The sequence below is a fragment of the Homarus americanus genome, unplaced genomic scaffold, assembly GCF_018991925.1.
Source record: "Homarus americanus isolate GMGI-L3 unplaced genomic scaffold, GMGI_Hamer_2.0 scaffold45698, whole genome shotgun sequence".
Taxonomy (NCBI): Eukaryota; Metazoa; Arthropoda; class Malacostraca; order Decapoda; family Nephropidae; genus Homarus; species Homarus americanus.
In genome coordinates this window covers 2,117,922-2,128,993 of record NW_024735554.1, presented here as the reverse complement: position 1 = coordinate 2,128,993, position 11,072 = coordinate 2,117,922, and the positions used below count along the sequence as shown (strand labels likewise).

At 45.4% G+C, this 11,072-nt stretch overlaps 1 protein-coding gene across 1 annotated transcript in view; it reads left to right on the top strand.

The window, feature by feature from the left end:
• Positions 1–8,098: 8,098 nt before the first annotated feature.
• LOC121871372 (microphthalmia-associated transcription factor-like) overlaps positions 8,099–11,072 on the top strand; it is a gene marked incomplete in the record, with an annotated part of 114,221 nt that continues 111,247 nt past the window's right edge. Inside the window, 1 exon segment of the mRNA XM_042373593.1 lies at positions 8,099–8,547. Coding sequence (XP_042229527.1) covers positions 8,285–8,547 — 263 coding nt within the window.

Here is an 11,072-nt window from a genome sequence, read left to right as displayed (position 1 = left end):
ATTACATTTTCGCCCCCCAGGCCCCGATGTGGGTCAGTGACCGATACCCGGGTGGGCTAATCCCGTAAAAAAAAAAATGTATGTATGTGTGTGTGTGTCTGTCTGTCTGTCTGTCTGTCTGTCTGTCTGTCTGTCTGTCTGTCTGTCTGTCTGTCTGTCTGTCTGTCTGTCTGTTTGTTTGTTTGTTTGTTTGTTTGTTTGTTTGTCTCTGTGTGTCTGTCAGTGTCATCTTGGAGTCGTACGAATGTTACTTGTGGCATTGTTGGAGTGAATTAAACAACAACAACAACGTGCAGGATGTTATTGATGAGCCACGAACACATGGCTCGATACGCGTCATGAACCAAGTGTGACAAATGAAGACTCTTACTCCCACTTAAAAACACCTAAGATACTGTTTAATGGTGATTTTTTTTTTATGTCATGAAAATTCAGGCACCCCAGCTTAGTTCACCTGATAATTAAACACCCTGATACTGAACAAAGAGGTGTTAGAGTTGGGTAGATTTGGTTAGGTTATGTTTTGGTTCGGATTAAATACTAGTAAATAGTTTTATACCATTACTGGGATCGACACCATTTTAGCTACCGTGTTTATACCAAGTTGGCGAACCATTAGAGGCGATGTACCGTTTACCTTGGCCAACTTTATATATTTCTTAACCTTGATAATGATTTTAAACCTTTGTGTTCATTTACAAGAGTAATTATAGATATATTTTCTTGTAATTTTAGACAAGTTTACTTTACGTTATTAATTAGGTTAGTTTTAATTTGTTATAGTCGTGAGGGACCTGCGGATTTGCTCTAGTTACTCCTCTTCTATTGCATGGTTTTCTTTCTTTTGTTTTAAGGGATACTTAGGTAAATGTGTGACTATCATCCGTAAAGATTAATTGTGAATACGTATTTTATGACTCGTAGATACCGAACGCTTATCTTGTTAACGACTAGTGAGTGAACCGTACACAAATATAACGGACATTAACCGGACATTTAAGCGGACATTAACCGGACAACCAAGACGACTAAGACAGCATAGAGGAACAACACTATGCTGACGAGGACGATGACGCTAGGGTGGTGACGATCGTAAACAGGGGGGGGGAGGGTTAGGTTAGGTTAGGTTGCAGATTTTTTTAATGCAACTGATAGGACGTGGGGGGGTGTGATGGTTGTATCTCTCTCTCTCTCTCTCTCTCTCTCTCTCTCTCTCTCTCTCTCTCTCTCTCTCTCGTTAAGGTAAGTCTTGGTAGATTACTGGTAAAGGTATAATTGGAGGGCGAGGTAGGTAAATATTAATGAACTGATATATGTCATGTAAAACAATTATATTAACCACAACAGGCACCATGTAAAGTACTTGAGAGTATTATCAGAGATGCCGCAATGGAACATCTAATACGAAACAACCTTGTAAAAGATTGCCAACACGATTTTATGCCGGGGCGCTCCTGCTTCACACAATTGCTCAAGGTATTGGATATTTGGACCCATATCCTGGAACGGGGTGGTAATATCGACAATATTTACCTAGATTTTGCCAAGGCTTTCGACAGTGTACCCCACGAAAGGCTGAAAATCAAACTGGAAGGGTACGGAATTCGGGGAAATGTCCTAGCGTGGATAGAAGACTTTCTACATGACCGCAAGCAGTGTGTGGTGATTAATGGCACGAAATCGTCATCTGTACCTGTCACAAGTGGGGTACCACAGGGCAGTGTTTTGGGCCTACTGTTGTTTGTTTGTTTCATAAATGACATGCCTGACGTTGTACACTCCTCCATACAAATGTTTGCCGATGACGCCAAGTTATTTCGGTAAATTAAGAACCAAGCGGACTGTGAAGAACTGCAGAAGGACCTCTGTGGGCTCCAGGAATGGTCGAAGAAATGGCTGCTGAAATTCAATGTCACGAAGTGTAAGAGGATGCACCTGGGGCGTACCAACGGTAAGGAGGTGTATCATATGTCCCAACGGGATGAAGAAGCTGCACTATTTGAGACTGTGTGTGAGAAGGACCTAGGTGTGTATGTTGACAATGAGCTGAAGTTCTCGGGCCATTGCGAGAAGAAGGTAAATCAGGCAAATAAATTATTGGGTCTTATAAGAAGGTCGTTCAGATATTTAGACGGTCCGTCCCTCGTAACGATCTTCAGGAGTGAAGTGCTTCCCCATCTGGAGTACTGTCACCCCATCTGGTCCCCGAGATATGCTAGGGACTGTCAGTTGGTTGAAAATGTTCAAAGTAGGGCCACCAGACTGGTGCCTGCCCTTCGGCACCTCAGCTACCCTGAGAGATTGGAGCGCCTGAACTTGCCTAGCTTATACTACAGATGGGCAAGGGGGGACCTAGTTGAGGTGTATAAGCATCTCAGGGGGCACTACTCAGTTGAGTGTCCTTACTTGGAGCTGGCGGACGCTCGCCCCACAAGGGGTCACAGCTCAAGAATGAAGAAGCCGCAAGTCCAGAAAACTGTGAGGGCAAACTTTTTCGGAGTGAGAGTTGTGAACTCTTGGAACAATCTACCAGAGTGTGTTGTGACGGCACTGAGTGTGAGCTCTTTCAAGGCAAGACTTGACCAACACTGGAGCGGGTTCAGGTACATTCAGGAGGCGGTACATGCCCAGTATTTGCCAACAGTGCGTGACAGAGATGTGACCGATCGCCCGGGCGGCTAGCGAGCCGATCAGTGGTGAAGAGGATAAAAGAAAAAAGTAAAAGAGGGTGAAGGTTGTGTTGTTGTACATATAGATGGTGACAAGTGATATAGATGGTGACAAGTGGAAGTGGTTTGTGAACCGTGATGAAAGTGTTACCAATGAAGGCAACTTATGTGTACTATAACCCCCGTCAGCTGTTTGGTGAACCATGGTGAAAGTGTTACCAATCAGGCTTGAGACTCACCACCAAGACTCAACAGAAACGACACAAGACTCACCATCAAGACTCACCAGACACGACACAAGACTCACCAAGTGTTTGTCGTCGCTAAGAATCTTTTAAAGGGTTTAGTGGTAGTGATCTAATGTGTGGTCATGTCTCCTGGTCAACACACTGAAGGATCATGTCTCCTGGTCAACACACTGAAAGGTCATGTCTCCTGGTCAACACACTGAAGGATCATGTCTCCTGGTCAACACACTGAAAGGTCATGTCTCTTGGTCAACACACTGAAGGGTCATGTCTCTTGGTCAACACACTGAAGGGTCATGTCTCTTGGTCAACACACTGAAGGGTCATGCCTCTTGGTCAACACACTGAAGGGTCATGTCTCTTGGTCAACACACTGAAGGGTCATGTCTCTTGGTCAACACACTGAAGGGTCATGCCTCTTGGTCAACACACTGAAAGAAAAGTGGGATGCAAAGGCGACTTGTGTATACAGCCCATACGAACAAGTACTGATCCCTATAAGAACAGCTCAGTCCCAACCATTGTAAAAATTATCAACAACTTGTAATCAACCAGTGTATTCACTCCCAGTAAATCTTACCTTTTGCACTGTCACTATGTTGAAATACCCTGTTGTATGACCTTCTCCCCACCTAGTTATTATATTTCATATTTGTATCACTTATATTACTTGTATATTATTTGTAAATCAAGAGACCCATTACCCAATTGTGTAACTGTATATTTTCAGCCTTCCGGCTGCCATGCTCTTTCAATAAACCGTTAATTATTATTAGTATTATTACATACATACGTACATACATACATAAATAAATAAATATACAGTACATACATTACATAGTCACACACACACACACACACACAAGATGGCTGGAGTTAGACCATAACACAGACACATTAGGTAGGTGTGTGTGTGTGTGTGTGTGTGTGTGTGTGTGTGTGTAAAATAATAATAATAATAATAAACGGTTTATTAATAGAGTTGCAGCCGGTGGCTGAAAATATACAGACTTACATTTGATTTAGACATAATGATATAATATGCGTTGAATACATTTACAGGGCTGTACAGTACATAAATCAGGAGTTGTTTATTATTTTAACAATAGATGGGATGGTGCTGTTCTTATATCTATCGGTGCGGGCTCTTATGGGCTGAATTTTGTTGTAGTGGCGGACTGCGCGAGGTGGGTGGGGGGCTGCAGGTGTGTGTGTGTGTGTGGCGGGCCGAGGTGAAGGAGTGGCCCCCATGTGTCTGATTCTGTCTTTGTCAGTCTGCATCTGTTTGTGTCACGCTGATGCCTTAGAGAACACTTTGACCTCCGCCGCCACCCTGGAGAGAGAGAGAGAGAGAGAGAATGTCTGTGTGTGTGGGGTGACAGTGATTGATGGTGTTGTCGTTCCACCGAAGTTCACCTTGAGCAATATTAATTAAAGGTGCATCACTACAGGTATAGATTTGGAGTACGTAATGCAAGTACAACAACTGTTACTGTGGTTACTGCGCCTGGCGAACTTTGTCTTGTGCCTGTAGTGGCGATCTGTTGTGCCAAGAGTATTGCGTTAATTATTATTATTATTATTATTATTATTATTATTAATCATTATCATTCTTCTTCTTCTTCATTATTATTATTATTAGTTAATCTTAGATATATGCGGCTAAAAGTTATATGAGTTTACTTATTTATTGTTTGCGCGCGCGCGTGTGTGTGTGTGTGTAAGAGTGAACCACAAATATGGTGGAGTTGGCAGCGGCACCTGGCGGCAGCTTGGGGGATAACGACGGTAGACTCTGTATTTTACTTCATATACAGTATAATGTATATCACCAACCACTATCACCATTAACACCAAGCACCATCCATCACCACACATCACCAACCACCATTCATCACCATCATCACTACATACTATTACTACCACACACCACCAGCATCAACGTCACCACAAATCATCATTATCATCAACCACCAACCATCTCTAATCACCATCGACCGTCACAACCACCCCCACCATCACCACCATCACCACCATCATCACCATCACCACCATGACCAGTGTGAGGGAGGCAGTGCACACCATACACTGTTGGCTATATTGGTCTGGCTATTTTACTAGAAGGAATGTTTTAATGGGAGGGAGGGAGACAAGGTGAGAGAATGGGGGGAGGAAAGTGAGAGAATGGGGGAGACAAGGTGAGAGAATGGGGGTGGGGAGGAGAGACTGGGGAGGGAGGGAGGAAAGGAGAGAATGGGGGGAGGAAAGTGAGAGAATGGGGGTAGGGAGGAGGAAAGTGAGAGAGAATAAGAGACGGAAGGAGAGGAGGGAGGTTAAAAGAAATGATAACAGGTAGTGAAGTAAGGGAGAGAGAGAGAGAGAGAGAGAGAGAGAGAGAATTTATGTATGGATGTATTTATGTATACCGGTATATGTTTATACATGTGTGTTTATATGTACGTACATGTATGCATAAATGTGTCATAAGAACATAACATAAGAACATAAGGAGTCTGCAATAGGCCGGTTGGCCTGTGCATGGCAGCTCCTGTCAAGAGTTACTACCACTCTCTATCATCCATGAATCTATCCAGCCTCCTTTTGAAACTTTCCAGCGTTCCAACACTTACTACAAAGTTGCTAAGCTTGTTCCACTCGTCTACCACCCTATTTGTGAACCAGTTCCTTCCTATCTCCCTCCTAAACCTAAACTTATCCAACTTAAATCCGTTGCTCCGAGTCCTATCCTGCTCGGATATTATAAGAATTTTATCTATATCTCCTCTATTGATTCCTTTCACCCACTTAAATACTTCTATCATATCTCCCTGCACTCTTCGTCTTTCTAGGGAATGCAAGTTTAGTTTCTTTAACCTATCCTGATATGGAAGGTTTCTAAGTCCCGGAATCATTTTCGTCATTCTTCGCTGCACCGACTCTAGTGAATTGATATCCATTCTATAATAAGGGCACCAGAACTGAACCGCATAATCGAGGTGCGGCCTGACTAGCGCAAGATATAGTTGCAATAAGACCTCTGCACTCTTATTACTTACACTTCTAGATATAAAACCCAATACTCTGTTTGCTTATTTCGAACATTAACGCACTGTTTTCTAGGCCGTAGGTCCGGGCTTACAAGTACCCCTAGGTCTCTTTCACAAGTTGACTTCTCTAGGTTGATGTTGTTAAGGCTGTATACATTATAAGTATTTGTTCTTCCAATATTAAGTTCGCTGCACTTGTTGGTGTTGAATTTCATTTGTCATTTTTCAGACCACCCCTGCAGTTTATTTAGATCCTCCTGTAATGCATTTGCATCCTGCCGTGAGTTAATCTGCCGCCCTATTTTGGTGTCATCCGCAAACTTGCTTATGTCACTGCTGGTCCCAGTATCTAGATCGTTTATGTAGATTATGAACAAGAGTGGGCCTAGTACTGACCCCTGGGGAACCCCACTGGTTACACGGCCCCACTCAGATTTAACACCATCTACGCTGACCCTCTGCGTTCTATTGGTGAGCCATGATTTTATCCAATTTAAAACTTTCCCCTCGATACCATGAGCCTTAATTTTTCTCAGAAGCCTCTGATGCGGTACTCTGTCAAATGCTTTGCTGAAGTCTAAGTAAATAACATCGTAATTTTCGTCATTATCTACTACCTCGAAGACTTTCCTAAAAAATGTCAGCTGATTTGTGTGTGTATGTTGTGTGTGTATATAGGCAAGGGTGGATGCATATTTATCTATCAGTCCACTTGTATCCAGAGGGCTAATTATCTATCTCACCTGTGTTGATTAACGTGAGGTCCGTAAAGGTGCGTCATCATAGCACCTAAGACACTAAGACAGTGACTCACCTGTTGCAGTGTCTGCGCTTGTGTGTGTGTGTGTGTGTGTGTGTGTGTACATAACTTAGGGCTATGACGCTATGGTTAAGGTACCCAACTTTGGCACGGATGCAGTGGGGGGGGTGCCAGCCTGAGGTGTGTGTGGGGGAGGTGCTGCCAACCTGTATAGGGGTGTTTCTTCCCCCAGCAAAAAGGTTGGGGAGGGGGGGTGCCGGGCGTAAGGGTGGGGTGCCAGGGGTGTAGTGCCAGGATGGTGGCGCCGGTGCCAAACCCTCAAGGTCATCACCGCTGCTAGTGTGTCCCTGGCACCCTGGGCGTCAGTGTTGCAGCGTTACCTGCCGTGCCCTGTGTGCGGTGTGCGTCGTGTTCCTTGGCCGTCGTGGTGGTGAGGTTGTAAGGAGTCACTTGTGGTCGTTGTAGTGTGTGGGGGAGTGAGAACAGTGTAGTGGTGGAGAGAGAACAGTGAGTGCAGTGAACCCACAGTGATAGAGGGAGAAGAGGCAGTGAAGACGAAGTGCGAGAGATAATAAGAAGTAGAGAGATGGTGGGTGGAGGGTGGTGGAGGTGGAGGGTGGAGGAGCTGTGATGGAGTGCCCACGAGTGGTTCGCCCTGTAGGTCCGGCACAGTGCCACGCCCAGTTGTTTGGTCAGTTAGAGGCTGTGATTGACCCTGACCTCCCACGCTCCTTTCCAACCTTGGTGCCCCGTCCTGAGGCACCCTTGGGCCCCGCCCCGCCCCGCTCCTGGTCCTGCGACGCCCACGCATTCCCCCAGGTGGAGCAGGGTGGCCATGACGGGCGGCACAGCGGGGCCCTCATGCCACCCCCGCCACCACCCCTCGACCACCACACACGCCGCCAGCTGGACGAGTTCGAGGAAGTTATCTCACGTATGGAGACGATGAGTGGGGGAAGCCGCCCCTCCTCCCCCACCCAGCCCCCACCATACCACCACCCACACAACACCCACCAACACCCCCACGACACACACAACCCCTACACCAACCACCAAAGCAACACACAGCACCAACACAACACACAGCACCAACCGCAGCACCTGCAGCAGCATCAGGCAGAGCAGCAGCAGCAGCAGCATGTACTACAGCACCACAGTCCACAGCCCCACCCTCAACACCACCACCCAGAGATGCATCATCAGCAGCAACTGCAGCAGCAACAACAACAGCTACAACAACAACAACAACAACAACAACAGCTACAGATGCAGCAGCAGCATCAACAGCAACAAATCCAGCAACAGCAAATCCAGCAACAACAACAGCAGCATCACTTGCAGCAGCAGCATCACCAGCAGCAGCAGCAGCAACAACAACAACAACAACAACAACAACAACAACAACAACAACAACAGCAACAGCAGCAGCAGCAGCAGCAGCAGCAACAGCACCAGCAGCAGCATCACAGCCCTGGCGGGTCACACGAGCAGAGTGGCTCAGGGTCGTTTGAGCGAGGGTGTGAGTCGTGGGAGGCTCGTGCTGGGGTGAGCCACGAGCCTATGAGCCTAGGGTGTGAGACTTACCTCTCACCCTACACCTCACCACTCACCTCCCCTCACACCTCACCCCACACTTCCCCCACTGCAGCCAACACCGCCACGCCCCCCGGGGTCTCGCGCCCCTCCACACCCGCCTCACGCCGTTCCTCGGACGACCCGCCGGTCACGCCCACACCTCAGGTCAAGATCGAGGTGACTGCCCCTTGGGAAGATGGCGGAGGGGCGGGTCACAGGGGCAAGGTACTGGGTCTGCCTCCCCTGGCGTAAGTATTAGTGTATTTCCCACACTGTGAACCCCCCTACACACACACCCTCACACACACACACACACACACACCCTCACACACACACACACACACACACACACACACACACACACACACACACACACACACACACACACACACACACACACACACACACACACACACACACCAGCCTTCATCATTGTCGTCAAGTTATTAAACGAGTTGTATATTTATGTTGGTGATTATAATGACAAACACGTGATCCTCCTCGTACCGCAGAAGGCTGGCGAGAGGTCGTTTGATATAGTGTCCGTAAAGAGTGTCATTGTGAAGTGGGTTGGCGTTAGTGATGGCTCGTGTTGGCGCTAGTGATGGCTCATGTTGGCGTTGTTTATGGTCAGTTTTGGTGCCAAGAACTGAAGGTGACAACAGAGGGAAATTTTCACCTGCAGGATACTGAAGGTTGGGAGCTGCTGCCGGGGTACTGATGCTCAGAGCTGGTCTCCTGAAGGAACGCCCGCTTATGTTACTTGATAATTAAACACCCTTATAGTAACCTGACCTGACCAGACCTGACCCCATCTTATTTCACTTGATAATTGAACACCCTTATAGTAACCTGACCTGACCTGACCTGACCCCATCTTATTTCACTTGATAATTAAACACCCTTATAGTAACCTAACCTAACCCCATCGTATTTCACTTGATAATTAAACACCCTTATAGTAACCTAACCTAACCTGACCTGACCTGACCTGACCCCATCTTATTTCACTTGATAATTGAACACCCTTATAGTAACCTAACCTAACCCCATCGTATTTCACTTGATAATTAAACACCCTTATAGTAACCTAACCTAACCTGACCTGACCTGACCCCATCTTATTTCACTTGATAATTGAACACCCTTATAGTAACCTAACCTAACCCCATCGTATTTCACTTGATAATTAAACACCCTTATACTAACCTAACCTAACCCTCCCAGGTATATAAGGTGTTTAATTATCAGGTGAAATAAGTTATGGGGTTAGGTTAGGTCAGGTCAGGTTAGGTTAGGTCAGGTTAGGTTAGGTTAGGTCAGGTCAGGTGTTTAATCATCAGGTAAAATAAGTTATGGGGGTGACTAATGTTCAGGTGATCTACGATAATTATTTCTCTGAAGTTAAATATCTACAAATTACAACCTGAGAATTAATTATTAACTAGATAAGCGTCGCTGATTCGTTCCTTAGTCCACCCAGCTGTAAATGTGTTTGTTCTTGGCAACTGTTATTTAGTTCTTGTTTAATTGTGTGTGAAATATAATGATCTTTTTTTTTTCTTGACTATTACTCACTCCAGCGGCTTATTTCACCTGGGGATTAATTTAAACACCTGAACGCTATCTGGTTAGGTTAGGTTAAGAGTGGTTTGGTTAGGTTAGGTTACGCGCAATTACGTTAGCATGGGGTTGGGTTAGGTTAAGTTACGCGCAATTACGTTAGCATGGAGTTGGGTTAGGTTAGGTTGGGTTAGGTTAGGTTAGGTTAGCATGGGGTCGTTTTAATGAGGTGAGAAATAAATGCGAATGTTTTATCTTACTGAGAGCCAATAATGGTATACCCAGATAACACAGTACCCCATTAACGTCAACATATTAACATTTTCTGTGATTATAATTAAAATGGGTTTCTTTTTATCATTCTATGTTAATATATTTGTATAGTTTGTATTTAATAATTATTTAATCTATAAACATTCAATAAAGGTATACCCGTAATCGGTGAGGACTGTACACAATGCTATTACCTGTAAACACATAGATATAAAGGGTGAATAGCAAGACAGACATTGACACATTCAGTAGAGATATAACAGTGCTCTAGTGGTAGGTTAGGTTAGGTTTTGGTTAGGTTAGGTTTAGAACACAATGGTAGATGTATCTCCCTGTCGGTATGTTGGTCGAGAGCCAATCAGTGCCCGGCGTGCCCTTAAAGACGTGGGTTTTGTAAAGGTTGAGCAAGGTGACTGAACTGCTGTATACTGACCAACTTGTGACAATAATAATGATAATAATGGTGTTAATAATAATAAACAATAATAATAACAATAATAATAATGATGATGATAATGACAAATCAAGATCATTTAAGCACAACAACAACCACAACATCCACAACAACAACAACCACGTCAACCACTACAACAGCAACCACCACCACTACCTCAACAACAACCACCACCACTACCTCAACCACCACCTCACCACCACAACACAAGATAAACACAGCCAGCAATAGACTTAAACTAAGGTCAGGTCTTCTCACTGCCGCGGTATTCAAAGCTTCTGTTACCGCCAAAATATTTACACTCTTGTGACGTCAAGTGTTGCTCTCAGTAGTCGAGGAGAGGGAGAGGTAAAGGGGGTGAGGGGTGAGGGATACGGACGGAAGGGGGTGGGGGGGAAGGAGAAGGAGGGTGGGAGGAGGGGAAGGGAGGGGTTAGCTGAGCCTTGGCCATGTTTATTTTCAGAGAATTTCCGGCGTTCAACT